We start from the raw sequence: 21,393 nt of genomic DNA, 5'->3' as shown, positions 1-21,393 counted from the left end.
AGGAAAAAAACCACTTGTTTGATGAGAGAGTTTTCAGGCTTTTTTCTTTTTTTTTTTTTTTCCTGTGTTTTCCAAGTTTGTTTTTCATTAGTTCATTCCTCTGGTCTCTCCATCTCTCTCTCCCGCACATGTGTGCGTGCTCTCTCTCGCACTCGTGGTTTTTTTTTTTTTTTTTTGGTTGTGTGTTTCAGTTTTTCTTTAAAGAACTTTGGATTTGCCGTTGGTGGGCAGCGCCGGTCCTGGAGGCTGGACCGCCACGTGGCAGGGCTGGGACAAGGGGCAGGCCGACGGCTGCTGAGAGGATCTCTGTGTTTAAAGCCTTTGAGAATAAGTTACTGCAGTTTCCAGGGTGCAGGGTCGGGGCTGGCAGAGGGGTTCCTGGCCGCGGCCTCCCCTAGAGTTCAGGCCACAGGGGCTCCCCTGTCAGGTGAGGAGGGAGGGGTGTGAGGAGAGTGAGCTGGGAGCACTTCTCCCGGCTGACCTCCAGTTTGGTTAGAGTTTCGTGGGCTCCCTGCCCATCCCAGGCTCCAACCTTGGGAGCCAACTGAGTATTTGCAAGGAGTTTGTGAGCGGTATGGCGCTCTAGACGAGGGGGGTAGGAAGGAGAAGGGGGAGTGGCAAAGTTTATTTTCCTTCCCCCTTCCTTGTCTTGGGTTTTCTTTTTCCTTTCTTCTTCTTCTTCTTCTTTTTTTTTTTTTTTTTGGTGTTTTCTCAGTCAGTGGAACAGCATGGGATAACATATTTGTGTGTTTATAGGAGTTGGAAGGGTGACTGGGAATTCAGTAGGAAAGAGGCTGTAGGAAGATGAAACCAAGGATAGATTTTGTGTCTGGTGGGCAGGGTGGATGTGAATGAATAATCGAGATGGCAAGATGGATGTGTTGGCCGTGAAGACCAAGGGGCAAGGATTTGTGAAGGATCGGTGTGTCTGGGGGTGGAGGAGGAGGCAGGACTCTGCTGGAGGTGGGGTGTGTGAAGCCCACTGAGGGTGGGAACTGAGAGATTCCCAGGGGGGGTGGGCAGGGCCAAGGGTAGGGTTAGGGATTTGAGCTCCCACCAGACACCCCTTGGGGTAAGAGGAGCCCCGAGGCCCTCCCTGCCCCCGTGTCTTGGTTTATCTGTTTATAAAGCTAAAAGTGTAGAGGTAGTAGTAGTTTTTGGGTTGGAGTCCGTGTGAGGTAATCTTGCTTCCTCTTTGGCAAAAGCCACAGCAGCCGTGGCGGCAGTGGCGGCGTTGGTGGCGGCGCCAGGTGGGCCCCCTGGGGGCGGGGCCGCCTTGCGCCTGTGGGCCGAGGAGCGCAGGTGCGAGGCCAGGGCTTCTCGCCCACTCAGCAGCACCTCACATGCCAGGCAGTGGTAGGTGCAGATGGGCACCCGCAGTGGGGGGGGCATGGAACCCCCAGAGCCCCGCCCAAAGAAGCAGAAGGATCTCTGGTGAGCAGTGGCCAGGGCCTCCCCGTCAAATGCCATCTTGCACTGGCGGCAAAGGTAGCGGTGGGTCACGTCCACGGTGGAGATGCCCGTGCTGCCTGTCAGCAGCTCATCGGCCTCCCCGGCCTCCCCCTCCCCCGGAGCGGGCAGTTCAGGCGGCTTCGGAGGCGCTGTGGCTATGGGCTCAGGGGCCTGGGGCAGTGGCTGGAGGAGGGCGTTGGGGAGCAGTCCGATGAGGGTCTGAGGTATCACGGGGTTCATGGGAAACAGTCCCTTCTTCATGCCATAGAGCTGTTGGAAGTAGGCCCCCTGTAACTGGGAGCCAAAGACAGCTGGCGGCGTGGCCCCCCCTGCAGAGGGCAACGGGAAGGGCAGGAACTGGCCCCCCAACAGGGCTGGGACAGTGGCCTTCAATGCTTTGAGGTTCTTGAGGGCATCGGTAGAGGAGTTGGCGGGGGCTGCAGCTGGCTTTCGCTCACCGGAGACCTTGTCCCCAGAGGGTTCAGTAGGCGGGCCTGGGGCAGGGTCAGTGGTGCCTACTGTGGAGGTGTTGGTGTGGTCGGGCATAGGTCTCTGAGGTAAGGGGCAGCCTGGGCCAGCAGTCTGGACCACTGTGGTAGCAGGCAGGACCGAAGTGGCGAGGCCAAGGAGGCCTGAGGAGGCTGCAGGGCCTAGGAAGATGAAGAGTGCGGATTAGCCACCTCCTGGCGCTGCCATCCTTCCTGCTGGAGGCCACCTCCAGCCACGTACTCATGCGTCCCCACCGCCTGGCCTCCATGCTCCCTCTCCCCCCTTCTCTACCCCACCAGCTGGAAACACAGGGAGGCCAGGGAGGAGACTGGAGATGGGAGGAGTCAGGAAGGAAAAGGAAGGGCACCTCATTAGAGGGAGATGCCCTCTGAAGTCCAGCTTCTCCCAACCTCTCACTCACCTGCGCTGAAAGGAGCTAAGCTGCCCAGCGGGGGCTGGGCCAGAGCTGGGCCGGACAAGAGGACCGGGGCCAGGCGAGGCAGAGCCGGGGCAGCCCCGAGGGGCACAGAGGCAGGTGTGGTGGCAGGTGGAGCCTTGGGAGCGGGGGGTGCCTCGGGTGCTGGGGCCAAGTCGTAGCACTTGCTTTCACTCTTCAGCTGGGCTCGGACTGCCTCCTTGAGCTTGGCCAGGTGCTGGCGGGAAAAGAGGTGGCCTCGGCAGGAGACATAGAAGTCATACTTGACATCACAGTAGGGGCAGTCGGTGCGCTGGGCTCCCAAGGGGCCCTCACTGCTGCCCCCAGCCCCACCGACTGCTGCCCCCTGCAGCTTGGCCTTCTTCTCCTTGGCACGAGCATTCTGGAACCAGACCTGGATAACTCTCTTGGGCAGCCCAATCTCCTCCCCCAGCACCTCACACTCCTGCATGGTAGGGGTACGGTAGGCTTCATAGCAGGCTTTCATGATCTTTAGCTGCAGACTGCTCATCTGGGTCCTGTAGCGCCGCTGCCCCATTCCGTCTGGGACCCCAGCCCCACCTCCTGGGCCCCCATTGGTCCCTCCAGTCCCAGGGGACTCTGGTTCAGCCAGGCTGGAAGCTGACGAATCACTTAAGTCCCCTGCAGATGGACTGCAAGCCTCACTCTCTGGAGAAGCTTTAGACGGTTCCTCTGGGCCCTCATCCTCATTGGGTGGAGGGGGCGGTGGGAGAGGTAGAGGTGGCTCTGGTGTCAGAGTGGGGGCCTCTTTCCCAGGTGGCAGGAAAGGCAGAGGCCCAGCAGCAGGGGTGACCGTGGGGTAGGGAAAAGCGGGTGTTTCCCTCTTTGGGGCCTCCCTCCCAGCCCCATCATCCACCTTGCCCAGCAAGTGGTTGAACTTGGGGAAGGGTGCGGGGCTGGGTGTGATGGGGACCTTGACTGCCGGACTGGGCACTGCCCCGGGGGTGCTTCGGAACTGGCCCTTCCTCTCCCGGGCCCTGGTGTTCTGGAACCAGACCTGCACCACTCGCTTCTTGAGCCCCACCTCCTCGGAGATGCAGTCGAGCATCTTGCGCGTCGGGTTGGAGTCCTGCATGTACCAGCGGTACAGGATCTCCAGCTGCTCGGGCAGGATGGTGGTGCGCAGGCGCTTATCCCTGGGGGGCTCACCCTCCCCACCCACCCCTGCTTCGCTGCCCGTGGGTGACAGGCTACCGTCCTCGTGCTTCCGTTTGAGGGGTGGCCCTGGCACTGGTGGAGTGCCTGGCACCGGAGGGTTTCGCTCCCCGAACACCAGCAAGGGCAGCTCTAGGAGGTGGGGGGCAGTGCTGGGCTGCACAGGTGGCAGGAAGTGGAGCCGGCGGTGACTGGTCAGGAGGTCCTGGCTGGGGAAAGACATGGCGCACTGGTCACAGGCGTGGACGGGGGAGGGCGAGGGAGGGGCCCTCCCTTCAGGCTCTTTGCCTCCTGGCTTTGTGGCCTCAGCTTGGCCCAGCTCTTCCCTGTCTGGAGGTTCTGGTGATGGGCCCTCAGGCCCCGCTGGGGGTTCTGGGCCCTGTTCCTCCTCTGCGTCTTCCTCCTCTGCATCTTCCTCCTCTTCCCCTCTCTCTGCCTCTTCCTCCTCTTCCGGATGCTGGTCGTCATAGCATTTCTTGAGGTGCCGCACCAAGTCAAACACACAGGAGAAGGTGGCGCGGCAGCGCCGGCAGCCGGAGGCTCCCCCAGTGCCTCCCCCGCTGGGCACAGGCCCACCGTCGCCGGCGCTTTTGCGAGCCTTCTGGCGGGCGTTCTGGAACCACACCACCACCACACGGCTAGCCAGGCCCAAGAGACTCGCGAGCCGCTCCACCTCTCCGTCCTTGGGGTAGGCGCTGGTCTCAAAGAAAGACTGCAGGGCTTGGGTCTGGAACTCTGTGAACTTGGTTCTGGAGAAGCGGCGGCCTGCAGGCACCAGGGGAGGAAGATTCCCTCTGGAGCTTTCCTCCTCCTCTGGGGGCCAGCGTCCTGCTGCCCGGCCTCGCTCCTCAGGGGGGCGGGCCCCCCCTGCCTCGGGCTCTGGGACCAGGTGGGGAGCAGGTGAATCCAGAGGCCCATCGGGAGGTTTGGGGGACCCTGCCGGGGGTGGGTAGAGGCTATCATAGCTCTTTCGAAACTGAGCGGCATATCGGCTCAGGGCCTCAAAGGGCAGAAAGCGGCGGTGCACGTGCTCCTCATGTGTCTTGAGGATGAGCATGTTGGAGAAGAGTTTCCCACAGGCCCCGCAGGCCAGCTTGTCCCCACCCCCCAGGGCCTCGGGTGGGGGTGGGGTTGGGGGAGGGGGCACAGCCTGCTTCCCCTCATTGTACTGGATCACCAGCTCAAAGCCAAAGTTTTCTAGAAGGGCTTTGGCTGCAGTGCGGGCTGCCTCGTTGGGTGTTGGCTGGGGGGGTGAGCTGGGCGCCGTCTCGTTCCCCTCTCCTGCCGCGGGTGGCCGCTCCCACTCTCGCTCAACCAGCTCGGCCTTAGGGGGCGGGGGAGGAGGGGTGGCGGCCGGCAGGGACAGCAGGGGCGCGGGCCCAGCCAGTGCCAGTTTGGGCCCTACCTTGAGGTCATGGAGGTAGAAGGGCAGGAGCAGCTGCTGCTGCTGGAGCTTAAGCAGGGACTCGGGCACCAGAGGGAAGGAGGGCAGGACTGGTGGGGCGAAGAGTGGGGCTGGGAATCGGTGCAGGTCCAGGGGAGGTGGGGGAGGGGACAGGAAGGGCAGTCCACCAGACACGAAGCCACCAGGGTCAGGGCCCTTCTTCTCAGTGCCCACCTCCCCCTCAGTCTCGCCTTCCTTGGGCTCTTCTGGGCCGCGCTCTGGCCCCTCGGCCTTGGCATCCGTCTTGGCTCCCCTCGAGCGAGTCTGGTGCAGGACGGAGCGCATGTGGATCTCCAGGGTGGAGCTCTGGTTGTACGAGACGCGGCAGACCGTGCACTTAAAGGGCTTGTCTGTGGCAGCGGCGGGGGCGGGCGCGGCCCCGGCTTCCCCGCGGGCAGGCCCGGAGGGGTCAATGGCAGCCTTCTTCATCTTGTGCAGGTGGGAGACCGAGTTATAATGGACCAGGAGGATGTTCTTCTGCGTGAAGGACTCCTTACACACAGTGCACTTGTAGGGCCGGGCAGGGTCGAGAAACTTGTCCAGGGCAAAGTTGGTGGTCTTCCGATAGGTCAGAGGGTGGCGAGAGTCAGCCGGAGCTGGCTCTGCCAGGCGGGGCTCCCCGCCAGCCCCCTCTTCCTCCTCAGCCGTGGCGGGTGGAGGAGCTACCTCGTCAGCTTGGGCATCGGGCCGAGGGGCTGGAGACGGGGCTGGAGAAGGGGGCTGGTCAGGGCTTCCCATGGGCTTGTCCGGGGCCTCGGCTGAGGGCAGGGGAGCCTCAGGAAGAGGATCGGGACTGGCTTCTGGGGTCAGGTGAGGGCCTTCTAGGGGAGAGAGAAGGGGGCGCAGTGAGAAGGGAACCTTGTCTAAGTCAGACCCCACCCACTCAATATCTAGGGCAACTCATCCTTGCCTCAGTTGTCTTTAGACCTTCTTGGTCCGAGGAATCCAGGTCCCCTTTCCTGCCACCTTGGGAGGTCTGCCCTCCCTTCCTTACCTGCTGCTTGGTCTCTGCTGGGCACAGACTCTGGCCCGGGAGCGGGGGGCTCTGGGCCGTCCCCCAGAGGGCTTAGAGTGGGCCCAGGCAGCACTTTGGTCGTCAAGGTCATCTCTACAGTTGTGGCCTGCGATGGAAGAGATCCCAGTGACTTCCCCCACCGTCCCACTACCCCAGACCCCCCAGCTCTGCACCTGTGTCTGTGCGCAGCCCAGCTCCAGCCTCCTCTGTGGACAAACCTCCCACCTAACTTCTGCCTTCCCCACGGAGGGGAGGGCCTGGGCTGCTGCCTGTCCTGTCCAGCAGCCGTGCCTGCTGTGGAACAGCTCCTCTCAGGACCCAAGGGCGCTTCCTCCCCAGCGAGTAGAGGCTCTGGACAGGTTTCGGCTCTGAGGTTCCCTCCAGCTCTAAACTCCACCTTCAGATCCACGCAGAGCCGCTCCCCTCAGCACACACAGCTGCCCGGACACCGCGGCCTCTGCCTCCCCTCCTGCCTTGCCCCCCAGCCCGTACTCACCGCGAGCAGCAGCCTCTCAACGCACTCGGGCACCACGTTGTGCAGGTGGCTGAGGTGGAAGTGCAGGGCAGGCCGGCCCACCAGCTGCTCCTGGCACAGAGGGCACCGGTACTTGGGCTGCACTGCGTGCTGGGAGAGCGCGTGTGCCCTCACCTGCTCGGACTCTGGGCTCAGGAAACTGCAGTATGGACAGCAGAACACCTGGGGCACACAGGCGGTGGGGGGAGGTGTCAGGGAGGGGTGGGACTCACCATCACTCACCCGGACACAGCCTGGTCCTACCCCTGCTGGAGGAGGAGTCCCAGTCCTGAAAGCTGGCTCCTCCCTCGCTTCACTTGGACAGGGACAAAGGCCTAGGCTGGGCTGCCCCGGCTGGCCCGCCTTCTCTGTCCTGCCCTCTCCCTCCATCCTGGCCTCTCTCTTCCCCTGTCGCTGCTGCCCTACTCCGTTCTCCAGCCGACAGGACGGCCCTGTACCTACCTCCTCTGATTTAGTTTTCTTTTCTTACCTGCCCCCACCCTGCCTGTGCTCCTCCGTGAAATAGCTCCCCTTGCTTCTGGCACTTCCTGGACCCAGAGGCTGCTGAATCCCTGCCACTCGGCCTCTCCAAGGTCCCTGGACTAAGCGGGGCGCTCCCTACCTGTCTGCTCGGAAGCCGGCTTTTTCTCCCTCCTTCCCACTTTCTTTGCCTGCCTTTTTCTCCCCTTCCCTTTTTAATGTAAACAAACACCACAGCTCCCCCAGTGGCCCTGGAAAATTCTGGCCTGGCGCTGTTGGCGCATTCCCGCCCGTACCTCCAGAGGGTGGGGCTGGGGAGCCTGGGGTGGGGCGTGAAGGCCCCCCTACTTCCGCCTCAGTCACCTGACTGCCTGACCTGCAGCCTGCATTTCTGTCAGCCTGCACTTCCTCTCCTGTCGCCTGTGCCACTGGTCCAGGCCCGCATGTCAGGGAGGGGGTGGCCGTAAAGGAAAGGTATTCGGACGCTCATCTTAACGCACCTAGAGCCCTGGGAGCAGATAGCTGGAACAGGAGTTAGGAGGCAGGGGAGCTGAGGACATAAGCCGTCACTGCAGCAGTTTGCAGTCGTAATACACACGGCATATTGCAGTCCGGTTTGGAGAGCTGGGAGGCACAGGGTGGCACTTCAAGACCAAAGGCTGGGAATCCCCTCAGAATGAACCCTTTCAGGCCACAGAGCTAAGCTACTCTTGGGCCCTGCCTAGGTCAGCCACTCGGAGACTTGCAGAGCTTCCTGTCTGCGTGGATCATCTGGGTCAGTTCCTCTAGCCTGAGGAAGGAGGTGCCAGGGCAGTTCCACCCAGGCTCGGGGTTCTCTGTAGAAGATGAACTTCACATCTTTCTGCTCCCAACAGGAATAAAGAGCTGGGCAGCAGCTAGTGTTTTATTTTTGCCTTTCTCTTTTCATTCTGTCTCCCTCTGTGCTCCACCCCTCAGGGCCGGCTCAGCTGGTGCTCACATCCGGTAACTGGACCTAGGTGCAATTTCTGAAATGTATTTGGAGTGACGTAAGTCACAAGCATGATAAAATTAGATCTGCCTTTGGTCTGAAATCTCTTGTCTGTAAAGACCTACTAATTAGAAGTTCAGCCTTTAGGATATGAGCAGATCTCAGTAAAATTAGACACCCTCCCCCAAGATCTTCCCAGTTACCCCGGTTCTGACCGTGGTCTGGCCGGCACTGTCTCCAGGAGGGCCAGTCTTGTTCTCTGCCTCTTCAGAAGCTGAAGATGAAAGGAGAGATTAAGAGACTCTGACAGCCCCTCCCTCTTCCTTTCACAGACCCCCGGCCCTTAAGATGACCTGATTTGTAGCAGAGGGCTTCCAAGGTAGGGGTGGGCTCTAGTGAAAGGGAGAAAGGGCAGGGAAGCACAGAACTGCGCTCAGTACAGGGAGTGGAGCTTGGCAGGGCTGAGCCCGGTTAGCGGGATGGCCAGAGGGCAAAAGCACCCAGCTTTCTGTGGCTCCACCTCCCTTCCCTCTGATGAGCCCTTTCTTTTGATCACTTTAGCTCCTTCTGCACAGGAGGCCTTGCTGGGTGTCTGGATTACCGCAAGGTCCCATGAGCACCTCAGAATATATAATATTAGGACTGGGGGGTGAGGAGGGCAAGGGATGGAGAAAGAAATGGATCAGACGAGCAACTCACCCAATTGTTCTGTCTTATTCTGGGCCTCTTTCTCAGGGGTGGGTGGCTCAGCTAAGGGGGTGACAGGAGCCTTCCCTGTGTAGGATGAAGAGAGAGTCAATTTAAAAGGATGAAGCATCAGAGGAGGGAGGACATAGGGCAGAGGAGGGAGGACATAGGGCAGAAGAAGCAGGACAAGCAGCCAGGCAGTAAAGGGAGAAGATGGATAGATGAGTCAATAGGCAGGAGAGGACAAAAAGCCGCCAAAAAGAAATACAGAGGATGAGGGGGGAAATTACAGTGTTGGAACTGGTAGAGCCTAAGAAATCATCTCTGCGAGTCTAGCCCCGTCATTAAAGATGAGGGAACAGGTCCAGCAGCAGGCGATAGAAACAGGACCAAACTTAGCTCCCTGTCTTGACTGATCCTGGAAGAAGGGAGCCCAGAATTGTAGAGTGAGGGGCGCCGAAGAGGGCAGGTGAGGTTGAAAGGAAGCAGCTGCAGCGAGCAGGAGGCGGCAGGTCTAGCTGGGAGAGGAGATTACCACTCAAGCAAGAATTGACAGATGTGTAGGAATTTATTTTCGGTGGCGGCCTAATTAAAGTGCTAAAGTTCCTTAACTCCATTCAGTCCTGCTCCAGGATCGTTAGCTATTGATCTGGGCCCCTCCGGCACTTAACTCCAGCCAGTGTATTGGCAATTCAATTAGCACCAGTCAATGCTGCCTGTTCCTGGTTCCTGCTGCCCCTGCCCTCACCCTTGCCCACCGCCGGCCTCTGCAAAGCCCGGACACCTGTGCCCAGCTCTCACAGCCCCTTCCAGGCTCTTCTGCACCCTCTGGGTCAATGGTGCCTGGCGGGCTCTGCCCAGTCTCTCTCGTACAACCTCAGCTGCCTAAGGGGGACCCTAAGCCCAGCCTTCGGACTGAAGACCTCCTAGGAGACAGGAAGAGGCTGGGGAGCTCATCAAGGGCCTCCCATCCTGCTGCCTTCGGGCCATGCCCCCAGCTCCCACCTCCTTCTGACAAGTCCCGGCCCAGCCCAAAGCTGATTCTATCTCTGTTTTTCTCCCTTCCTCTCCTTCTGACCAGCTGCTGCCACACCCCACACACGCCCCGCCTCCCGCCCACCCCAAGCTTTGCCAGCACACAGTCACCACTCGGAATCACTGGGTGGTTCCTTCTCACCTCCCTTCCTGCTCTACCTCTCCACCCAGCAAAATCCCTGCTCTTCTCTGCCTCCTCCTCCAACAGCCTCTTCTCCCCCACTTCCCTCGGCTGCCCCAGTGTTCCTAAAAGCCAGTTTCAGCAGCCTTCCCAGCGCCTTTCCGCTTGCTCTGGACTGTGCACGGACCCAGTTCTCGTCCCCGTGCCACTTTCTCCTGGGACCCCAGCTCCCGCCCTGGCTGCCCTCCCCGCCCACCTCTTCTTCTCCAGTCCCCTCTTCCTCACCGGGAGGCTGGAGCTGCCCGTGGCTGAAGCTCAGGATGCTCTGAAGAGCTGAGAGCCCCTCATCGGCTGCGGGGCCACTCTGTAGCAGCTGCAGGCGCCGCTGGGCCTGGGCATCGCGGTGGGCAGGGGCGCGCAGGTGCTGCAGCACAGCCAGGCGGGAGGGCGTCTCCCAGGCGCACAGCAGGCAGCGGAACAGCCCCAGCTCCGTCCCCGCCGCTGCCCCCTCCATCTCCAGCAGAAACTGGAAACGGGAGGGAGGCTGCTCAGGCACAGAAGGACAGATGGATGCCCCCAGGTCCTGGGGGCCCCTTTGCCTCCCCGGGGGGCCTGACCAGCAGCACCTCGACACCCCTTCCTCCCTCTTGGACTCTCCTCTTCCTTCCTTTGGCCACCTGAGTGTGACTGCCTTTTCTCCACCATCTCCTCCTCTTCCTACTACCAATCCTGGACTCCCTCCTAGTATATGAATGGAATCTGGTTCCATCCTCTTGAACTTCTGGGGACAAGATGGACTGAGCAGACACAGAACCCTCCCGCCAGTCCCAAACGCCAGAAAAGTTGAATAAAGTACCGGAGTCACTTGGTCAGAGTCCACCATCCTTTGGTCTTTCTCCACGTCTGTCTCCAAATAGTTTTTCCCCTGGTGCCCTGGCCTTTTTTCTCCAATCCCGCCCCCCTGGGTTTTCGCATCACCTTCCCACTCTGCATCTCCTTGCTCCAGCCCCGTCCGTCCCCTTCTCCTCTCCCCCTCAGGCTCTGTGCTGTGCCCTTCAAATCCCAGACCCTTCCTGCCCTGCTCTCACCTTATAGATCTGGATGTTCTCTTCGTGGGCCGCACCCCGGGCGTGCAGCTGCATCTTCTCCTTGCTGTTGGACTCAAAGTCACAGATGTTGCAGCGCAGGTGCAGGGTGGGGACAGACCCATAAGGAGCCCCATCTCCCAGGGGCACTGGGGAGGGGGTGCCCACGGCCCCGCCCCCCTCCCTCAGGTGGGCCGCCAGCTGGTACTTCTGAGCATGTTTGTCGGTCTTGAGGTGGAGCTGGAAGTTGGCCTTGAGCTGGGTGCCATAGCAGCAGAGCTTGCAGCGGTGGGTGTCACCAGCTACCTCCTTCCACTCGGCCTCCGGGAGGCTCCGGCCCACGCTGCAGTGGTAGAGCAGCAGCTCCAGGCTGTCTGTGCTGAAGGCCTGGCACACGAGGCATCGGAACACCTTCAGGGATGGGCTGTCGTCTGGGGGCGGCGAGGCAGGCAGCCCGTCGGACAAGGGGCCCAGAAGCTGACTTTGAGGCAGGTGGGCATCCGGGGAGGGGCTGCCGGGGGCTACGGGACAGAGACAGGTTAGTGGCCCCAGGAAGGAACAGGGAAGGGTCAGCTTGCTGTGTGGGAATGGGAGGGGTGGATGCTGAGGGAGCTGGGGTTATTTGAGCGGCGGGGCTGGCCCTGGGGAGAAAGCAGGGAACTGAGTTTGGCCCCGAGGAAGGGAAAAAGAACAACCAGGGAGCTTACCAGCTGTGGGGAACTTGCGGGCAGGTGCTCCGAGGTGGTGGAAGCCATTGAGAAGCAGCTGGGCTTCCAGGGGCTTGTCTGGCCTCAGCCCGGGGCCAGGCAAGGGAGCCTGAGGCTGCCCTAGGGCCTGCGGTCCGAAGTACTGGAAGAGGTCAGGGGAGGTGGCAGGGGCAGCCCCTGCTGGGGGAGGGGGGCCTGGCCCCACCATCCCCGGCGGCAGCCCCAGCGGCAGCCCCTGGTGCAGCATGAGGACGTTCTGCATGTGCTTCTCGGAGGTCATGTGGATGCGCAGATTGCGGGAGATGTTGGTCTCGTAGCTGCACACCTTGCACTGCCAGGACGCTTTGGTCTTGGGCTCCTTGTCCCCCACGGGGGGCGGAAGCGCTGCCTCTTGGGGGCTCCCCTGCCCCACCGGCCCCGCCTGGAAGCCCTGCAGGTTGGCCAGGTGCTTGTCGGACTGCATGTGGATGCTGAGGTTGCCCTTGGTGGTGGTGGAGTAGTTGCAGACGTCGCAGCGGTAGGGCTTGTAGCCACAGTTGTAGCTCTCCCCCCGGGCGAGGCGGGGGTGGGCGCCCCCAGCGCTGCAGTAGCTGCAGTGACTGTTGCTCTCAGGGTGCTTCTCCCGCATGTGCACATCCAGGGTCTGCTGGTACTTGTAGTGCCAATTGCACTTGGGACACTTGAGCGTCTTGCAGGAGTTGCGCGAGTGTAGCAGAGCCATGTGGCTGGACAGGCTGAGGCCCTGGAAGGCCGCAGGGGCCGGGGTGTAGTCGTCGGCTGGGCGATAGGGCTGGGGCGGGTCACCGGGGTCTTCGGGGGAGCCCACTGGGGCAGGGAGAACGCCCCCGTCCTTGGAGGTGGGTGAGCTTTGGTTGAGCGAGGGGCAGAGCCCTCCATCCTCCTCTTGCCCCTCAGGGAACCAACCTGGCCCTGCCTCGCCTGCCAGCGTCGGCGATTCTTTGGCTTGGCTTGGGCTGGGGTTCCAGGCGGCTGGGGTTGTCAGCGGGGAGGGCGGGCTGAGGGCCATGTCTTCTTCCACGGGCAGGACAGGGGCCTGGGCTTCGGCCGCGGCGGGGCCATCCTCGGTCTGAGCCGCGTGGGCCTCCATGTTCACGGCGCTGCTGTTGTCGAGGGGTATTTCTAAAGGGGCGTGAGCAGGCAGCTGTGGTTCCAGGAAGCTCAGGAGGGCCACGCAGCCCTCGTCCCCCTCCCGGAGCACGGCTGGGTTGCCTGGCAGGCCCTGGTATTGAGCAGCGGTTAGCTTCACCCCGTGAGACTGTGTGTGACCCACAAAGGCCTGGGGCCTGCCGAAACCCAGGCGGCACGGGAGGCAGAGCCAGAAGAGTGCCCTGGGGTCTCCTCCCTTGCTCCCCATGGGGCCATCTTTGGGATCTCCAGGTGGGTTTGGAGCCAGCTGGTAGCTCCAGAAGGCTCCATCCCTTCCCTCACAGGTGGCCGGAGATGGCGCTGAGGTATCGTGGGACAGAATTTGGTCAGAAGAGCTAAAGCCTTGGATTGGGTCAAAGCCATGTTGGATGTGAAGGGCAGTGAGGTGTACAGGGGGTGGGTGGGCAAGGAGGGGCAGGCTGGGCTCTTCCTTGATGCCTGCCTCACCCCAGGGGAAGCCCTTTGGTAACGGGAGTTCGCTGCCACCTGGCAGGGACAGCTTGGCCACTAGGCAGGCCTCACCGCCAGCCGTGAAGACTAAGTGGTCGCTCAGGTCCACAGGAGGGAGCCCTCCTCCTCCCTCCCCCTCTTCCGCCCCCAGGCCCTTTGGCGGGGAGCCACCACGGCCAGGCTCCTCTTGGGGCTCCCCTATCTCCTTTGGTGGGACGAGGCCACAGCCTGGCTCCAGGGGCTGCCCCCCGGGCTCTGAGGACCTCATGCTCTCAGAGGCGGAGGGGGCCGCAGGGGTATCTTTGGTGACAGGATCAGAGGGGGTGCGGGGGGAGGAGGTGTCCGGAGGCGGGGACGGGGCATTGTGCCCAGGGGAGGGGGTGGTGCCAGCGGTAGAGGACGAGTTAAGGGTGGCCATGGCAGACGGAGGAGAGCTGGGGGTTCATTTCAGCGTGACAGCCAGGACCCTGTGGGGGAGACACGGAGAGAGCGGAGCTGTGAGGTGGCAGCGGAGACACCCAGTCAGGCAGTAGATTCTCCGGATCCTCCGGCCCCACCCTCCTCCCTGAGCGCCGGATTCAAGCACCCCTTTGCCAGCTTGAGGCTTCATTACCTTAGCGTCTAACAGACTTCAAAGTGAACATGTCCAGAATCAGAACTCTTTATTTCTGCCCTGAACTTGTTTCTTCCCATCTTCCCGATCTCAAAACTTGGTACCACCATTTATCTGGTTGCTTAGGCTAGAAACCCAAAGTGTCCTCCCTCTCACCCACAGGCAGGCAATTCGACAGCACCCTCTCAAGCGAGCGCCTCCGCCTTCCATTCATCCACGTCTCCCGTCAGCACCAGCCTGGCCCAAGCCATTACTGTCGCTTGCCTGAACGAGTGCAACAGACTCCACGTTGGCCTCCACTTCCACTACTGCCCCTCCTTCCGCTCAGAATGATCTTTTATTTAATTCTCATTATGAGAAATGCCAAACATACATAAAGATAGACCAAACAATATGAGGAACCCATTTGTACTCATCACCCAGCTTCAACAGTCTCCAAACTCAGGGCCAATCTTTTTTTTTCTTTAATTGAAGTGCAGTTTGTGGCAATCTCTGCTTACAGCAAAGTGACTCAGTTACACACACAGAGACATTCTTCCTTATATTCTTTTCCATTATGGTGTATCACGGGATATTGAATATAGTTCCCTGTACTATGCAGTAGGACCTTGCTGTTAACTCATGGCCAATCTTGTTTCATCTATATCCTCACCCACTTCCCCTTTTCCTGTATTGTTTTAAAGCAAATTTCAGGCATCATAATCACCTTTCAAAATGTAAACCATACTATATTCTGCTGAGAACCCATCAGTGAGTTCACTGCACTGTAAATAAAATCCAAACTCTGCTCCCTGATCTACGAAAAAGGCCTATTTGATCTGGCACCTGCCTACTTCTGACACATCTTTAATACTCTCCACCCCACCTGGCTGGCTAACTCCAGCCCACTGACCTTCTTGGTTCCTCAAACACACCAAGTTCATTCCCACCTTAGCAGCTTGCCCGAGCTGTTTACTCTGCCTGCAGTGCTCTTCCCCCGGACTTCTGCCCAGGGGCTCCTTGTCATTCGGTGTCTGCTTAAATAGCACCTCTTCCAACAGGCCTCGCCTCTCTACAGAAGCTAACACAACCGGCGGCGGGGGGGGGGGGGATGGGGGGAGGGGGGGGAGGGGGTATTTTCTTCAGAGATTCATCACTACCTGATATTTCCTGGTTTTCTTATTTCTCCCTTCTAGAAACTAAGTTCCATGGGCGCAGGAACTCTGCTTTATTGGTTGCCCTATCATTGGTACCGAGAAAGATGCCTGCCACATACCCATACATGTCTGTTGAATAAATCAGCTCTGGGAAAGACCCTCAGATTTTCCATACCCTGAAGAGTTAGTTTCCCAAAGTCAAGGTCCTCTTGCCAGAGAGGCCACAGTGACTTTCCTCTGGCCTGCAGACACCATGCTGCTCTCAGATGCGTTCCATAGCCATCTCTCATCACAGGTGGAAGAGCTTCTGGCCAATTGAAAGACAATGGCTTGTGTGAGATGAGCCGCACCCTCCTCCTCCCCAGGGATTAAAAAAAGTAACAGTAATAATATTAAGGTACATATAGCATGGTCCTGGCACTGTGTTAACTGCTTTAATCAATTATCTCATTTAATCTCAGGACAACCTTATTTTATGGGTGAGGCACCCAAGAAAGAGAGGCTGAATTAGCTGCTGATTGTCACACAGCTCCAAGGCGGTGAGACTAGAAAAGGACTGGCGGGCACGGAGCTGGACCCCAAAGCTGTGGCCTGGGCTCCTCCATCTACCCGGACTGCCCCGCAGACACAGTACTGGCGAAATGAGCCTCCCGAAGTCTAGAAGTCAGGATTCCTGAGCTGCCTCCAGCTGACCAGGATTACCGAGCCCCACCCGCTTTTTTACCTTGGTCTCCCCTCAAACTCACCAATTCCCCCATGCCTCACCATCCCATGCTTCTCCCAGTGTCCCAGGTGGCCTGACTCCTCTTCCGTTCTCAATTATCAGCAGATATCGAACGATTAAACCTTTAGCGCTCAGGCCAGAGTGCTGCCAGGAAGTGGTGTGGCCTCTCCCGCCTTGGGCAGCCTCTAACCCTCACCTTCAGATTCCCTGATTTGGAATGGGTCCTTGGTCTGGCCGCACTCAGCCTGGAGGCCCCCATTCCCACTTCCCTCCTCCTCCTGGGGGGCCAGCCAGGCCGTGAAGTCGAAGGAGGAGCCATTAAGGCGCTCCGCGAGGGGCTGGCTCTGCATGCTAATGAAAATGCAAATCAGCACCTGGGCCGAGGTGGGTGGAGAACTAACAGGGAAGTAAAGGAATTGGACGGGGGGGCGGGGCGGGGGGGCAGTTATCTTACATAACCAGAAAGTAGAAGCCCTGAAGTTGTGGGATAAAGGTATTCTTCCTATGGAATCCTTGGGGTGCCGGGGGAAGTGGGGAGATACATGTGCTGGAGTGTGAGGGCCTGACATTCCACTGTCACCCCCATAATGGGGGCTCACCTGGTAGGAAGAACTGAGACCGGGCAAGAGCGGCCCCTCCTGGGCCCTGACACTGAGGGCTGAACCTGGTGGGTGCTCTCCCCGTGCTGGCCCACCTCACATCCGTCAGCAACTTCTCTCTGGCTCCCGAATCACAACTGTAGATCAAACTGCAGAGGAGGGCTAGGAAGACCTAAGCCCCAAATCCTCTCTCCAAAGCTTTTACTTCCCAGGACTGGAAAAAAGACAGCTGATTCCTAGCTAGAAACCAAAGGAGCTTAGCTTTGGGCTAGCTAGTGGGTGAGACCTGGATCAGCGGAGGGAGGGTAGGTCTGAAGCTGTTTAAAATTGCAAATCTCTTCCCCCCCTCCCCCTCCCCTCCCCCCTACAGGAAAGAATTTCAATTGCAAATTTATCTCTGCCTCAGTGCCTCTCTTCCCGCTCCCCCCACTGCCACCAACTCCCCTCCCCTCTTCTTCTCTGTGCTTCTCCCATCACCCACTATTTATTACAAACCTTGAACTGCAGCAATTATTTTTTCACTTTCCCCCCCTCCTTCCATTTTTCTCCGCCTCAGTCTTTTCTTCTGTCCCTCTCTGAATCTGTGTCCCTTTCTCTGCCCTTCCTACCTTGACCTCAGTTTTCATCTCTTTCTGGAGACAGGTTCCCACGCACCACGACCAGGCCCAGAGTCTTATTCTCCCTCAGACCACTGTCATTCTTCCTGTGGTTCCAGGCTTTCCTTAAGGGCATCTCCTCTCCCTCAGGGTACACCTTAGACGTGGGGAAAGGGAGAAGGCAAGCCCTTAAAGGCCCTGGCATTCCTGCGTGTGGAGGAGGGAAGGAGGAAGAGGGCGGATCGGGTGTAGGGTGGAGGTGGGGGGATAGTCAAAAGGAAGGACCTGGGTAGAGGCGAGGGCCGGGGGCCCGCGAGGAAAGGGGTTAGGGGAGACAGAGCAGGCAGTGGTGGCGGTGTGATTAGAGCGGAGATTGATGTGAAGGGGCGCCACAGACGGCAGAGAGAGTCAATAAAACGAGAGGATCACATTAGAGGCGACAGAAAGAGCTTTAAATTACAAGGCTGCTGCCACCGAGGGGGATGGGAGGAGGCAGGCCTGGAGCCAGGGGAGGGTGGAGAGTTCTGAGGGTGTAGTCATCCCCTAAGATGAATCATCTAGCTCCAAAATGGCCCTCAGCCTCCAGAGCTCCCTTGCTGCCCCTTCATTCCATCACCCTCCCTAATGCTTCCTTCCCTCACAGCGTGAGGCGAAAGGGAAAATGGAGAGAAAGCTATGGGGAAACAGAAGAGATTTTTGGGGGGTATTGCCCTCTTCCTCTGTCCAGACCCAGGTCCCTTGCTATTCCTCAAGGAGAGAAGGAAAGGATGGCAGTGCTACTTCTTTCAAAGCTCAGCTAGGGACTTGTTGCCCCATCAACATAATCCCTGAACATAATCCCTGAGATATTCTTCCATGGGAGGTGGGCAGAAAAGCACCCTGTAAGTAGCTGGACAAGAATTCCTACTTCTTGAAATGTACCGTACTTAGAACAGGAAGATGCCAGGGAACCAGGAGGCTTCAGGACAGACAGTAGGACCCAGAGAGCTACAAAGAAAGACGTTATGAGAGGGACAGAAAAGCTTGGATGTGAAGTGGAAAGCTGCAAAGGCGGGCTCTGAGACCACAAAAGACAACACTCTTTGAGACTTCAGAACCCGAGAATTACAGGAGCCAAAGGAGCAAGGGCAAAGGAAGGACCAAAGAAGTGAGGCCTGAGAAAAGGAAGAATGTGCCCCTCACCGAGGAGGCGCCAGGCCGTGGGGCCTGTAGAACTGGAGGCAAAGCTGGCCAGGGGCACTTCCTCTGGAGCTGGAGCCCCAGCAAGACCAGGACTCCCCTGGGCTGGAGCCCCCTCCCACCTCTGGCAGAGCTGGAGTGGAAAAGTGACACGACTTCCCCCTAGTGGTTATGGAGGGAACATCACCGAGGAGAGGACAGGCCCGCAGGGACAGACTGGCTTTCTCTTCCCAGCTCCCCTCCTTAAAATAAAAAACAAAAACCCCTCTCCTTTCTTTTCTTCAAACCCAACGACAGGGCAAAGTCTTCCCCAGCAAAGTCGGCCAGAGGGCACTGGCACATTTGCTTACAGTTTGCATACAGTGATTTCCAAGTCCCAGCCCTCCAGACATTTTTGCCTTTCACTTTTCCAATTGTTCCATCTATCCTCTTTCCTTGGAGCCCATTTTAGGGACCTTTTCTTTCTTCTCTCTGAAATCCCTGCCTCCAGCCTGCCCTCTTCCACACTAACTTTGCCCTGCCCTTCTCCCCTTTCGGTTTCAACCTGTTGCTTTTAAGAGGCAGCCACAGAGGGGAGGGGAAGAGAAGCAGGAAAGATGGAGTGTGTGTGCCCACATTAGGGGGATCAGTCGGTACCAACAGCAAATAAACTCTAAGCAGGTGAGATTTCTTTTCTAAGGCAGTGGAAGAACATGGGCTATGGATTCACTTAGACCCAGGTTCAGTCCTGGCTCCCTGCCACTCACCAGCTGTGCAGCCTTGGTAAGTTACTCATCCACTCTGTTTTCTCACCTGGAAACTCCCTGGCCCTCACTCCCAAGTGCTCTTACAGGACAAGGGTTTACAGCTGGCTTTGTGCTGTTATCTGAGCCTGGGTCTCTCCAGTACACCTACAAGGTCACATAGCTGCCACCGCTGTCCTTACCCAGCTGTTGTGAAGACTAGTACAGGTAACATGTGAAAAGTGCCCATACTGGTGTCTATCAGGTCAGTTTCTTTCCTTCTCTCTGGCTCTCCGCCCTCGCCACCCCAAGAGGGGAGCAAGGTGTGTGCAGCTAGGCTGACGCTTTCCTTCTGTCTTGCCCCTTCTTGACCTGGACTCATCCTCTCATCTCTGCCCTTTTTGACTGAGGGCAGATTCTTTGGCGGGCAGGATTTAAATCTAGTCTGCCCAGCAGCAGACCTCATTTCTCACCAGGCCCTCTTGATTGCTGCGTCTAGAGACATCCCATTATCCCAAACCAGAGACTGGAAGCTTTGCCCAGGCTCACACTTGCATCAGAACTATTATGGCCTCTCCTTGCATTAAAACTATCACTTTCTCTGTCTCTAAAGCTTACCTTCTGTATTTAAAAAGAAAACAAAAAAAGGTACTCCTATTCCTCCATTTTAATTCTACCTATCTCTCCTAGACATCTCCCTGGCACCCCAATACTTGGGGAGTGTTTACTTTGTGCAAGAGAATTTTTGTCCTAAAGAGAGAAAATAAGAATGGCAGGAAATGAGACAGGCAGGAAAAGGAGTATCATAGAGGGTAAAGAAAGACAGCCAAGGCAGAGAAGAGGACGGAGGAAGAAGGGAGGGAGAGGGAGGGAAGGAGCGGGGAGCTGGATCTCGATCTGTACATGTAAATACCGAATCTTGGAGAATCTTGAATCTCGTTGAGGGCTCCCAGTTTTGGCAGCAGATTGGGCAGGTGGCCTGTCCCCAGTGAGAGGGATGGAGCAAGTGAGATGCTTAAGGTGGGTGGGGGGGAACTGGGTGGGGTGTGAGGAGAAAGGAGAGGCTGAGAGGAAGAAGATGGGGGTGGGAGGGAGTAGACAGGGCTAAAAGGGAAGCTGTGCATTAAAACCACAACCAGAGAACATCCATCCACATTTGTGTGGCTTTGTTGAGAATGTGCTGCAGTATGTCTGCTGCTAGAGGAGAGGATGTTGTGGAGAGGAGTGGAGCCTCTTGCCAGTGCATCTCCCTCAATGATGCCACAAGTGTTAGGACAGCAGTGTGGAGCTGTGTGATCTTGTAGGTGCACTGGAGAGACCCAGGCTTAGATAACCACGCAAAGCCAGCTCTGAACCCTTCTGTATGAGCACTCCAGAGCCAGGGGACAGGGAGCTGTGCCCTTGAACTTAGATTCAGGATCCTATCTGATCCTGGCATGGGGGACCTCTGCAGAAGACCTTTGATCTCCCTGAGCTTGAAAAGAATTACGTGCGATTCTTCTAGAATTACTTGGAAGGATACCATTGTAAGTGGCTGTGTATATAAATAAATCCTTCTGGTTCTCTGATTCTGCATGAACCCTTGTGATAGTAATGACTCTGTTTAAATACTATTAAAACAACAACAACAACAACTAATAATAGTATCTTTAAATGTTTACCTTGTGTCAGGCACTGTGCTGAGCCCTCTGGAAGCATCACATCACCTAATCCTCCACTACAATCTGATAAAATACATACAGCTACTCATTCCCATTTTACAAACATAGAAACAGAGTTAGATGGGTTATGTAATTTTTAAGGTCTAACAGTTGGAAAATAGAGTTGAGATTGGCCTCAGGTAGCCTGACCCCAGTGCTCTGCTCTCAAGTTAATTTGTAAGCTTCTGAGCTCTGGCTGGTAAGCATTCTGAATGAGATCCTTGAGTCTGAGTGTGTTACTCTGCTCTTATGTGTGTTGCTTTGAGCATATGTGCTGTCATGCTCTCCTTTGAGCTTCAAAGTGTTAGATGGCCTTCTCCCAGTTGTTAGTGTTAAGATGGGCCAGAACAGGCCACTGCTTTGTGCGACTCCAGGGGGCGCTATTCGCATTGCAGTCTATGCACGGGCCCTGGCCATTCTGTGTGTGTGTGCGCGCGCGCGCGCGCGTGTGTGTGTCTCTCTCTCTCTCTCTCTCTGCTGGGGGCGGGGTTGTGGTGGGTATCAGATTTCTGATAACCTCTCTGAAAGTTGGAAGTCTACACATGTGTATTCTTAATAGCATATGAACTTCAGAAAAAACGGTATGGTATTATTTTAAAACATAGCCTTTAAGGTCAGACACCTGGAATCAAATTCTAGTTCTAGTCCCTATGATGTAGATGTCCTCGGGTAGGTTGCTTAAAGCTTGTTGCTTCATAAGTAGAATGGGGAATAGTTCCTCCTGGAGTTGTGCCCGTTGAGACGATCATTACTGAGACTGGCACTTTGCATGTGATCAATAAATGGAAACGATAATTGCGCGTCCACGTGCCTTATTCCCCGAGTTCGGGTGTGCGTGTATGTTTATTGCTTTTTATTGTGTGTGTGGCTGAGGGCCTGGGTGTAGCCCTGTCCCG

General features: G+C 57.6%; 1 protein-coding gene across 1 annotated transcript; it reads right to left on the bottom strand.

The window, feature by feature from the left end:
* Positions 1–1,122: 1,122 nt before the first annotated feature.
* On the bottom strand, positions 1,123–16,965 carry ZFHX2 (zinc finger homeobox 2; the record flags this gene model as incomplete). The annotated part of the gene is made up of 10 exons (XM_082855571.1): positions 16,909–16,965; positions 11,612–13,695; positions 10,908–11,425; positions 10,105–10,345; positions 8,676–8,750; positions 8,192–8,250; positions 6,509–6,709; positions 5,992–6,118; positions 2,363–5,818; positions 1,123–2,102 (listed from the first exon to the last, which is right to left on the bottom strand). The coding sequence occupies exons 2-10, from the start codon at positions 13,644–13,646 to the stop codon at positions 1,123–1,125; spliced, it is 7,692 nt and encodes a 2,563-aa protein (XP_082711697.1). The 5' UTR covers positions 13,647–13,695; positions 16,909–16,965.
* Between the last annotated feature and the right edge of the window lie 4,428 nt (positions 16,966–21,393).

The sequence above is a fragment of the Leucopleurus acutus genome, assembly GCF_964270905.1.
Source record: "Leucopleurus acutus genome assembly, chromosome: 1".
In the NCBI taxonomy this organism is placed as follows: Eukaryota; Metazoa; Chordata; class Mammalia; order Artiodactyla; family Delphinidae; genus Leucopleurus; species Leucopleurus acutus.
This window is presented reverse-complemented; position numbering and strand designations above follow the sequence as displayed.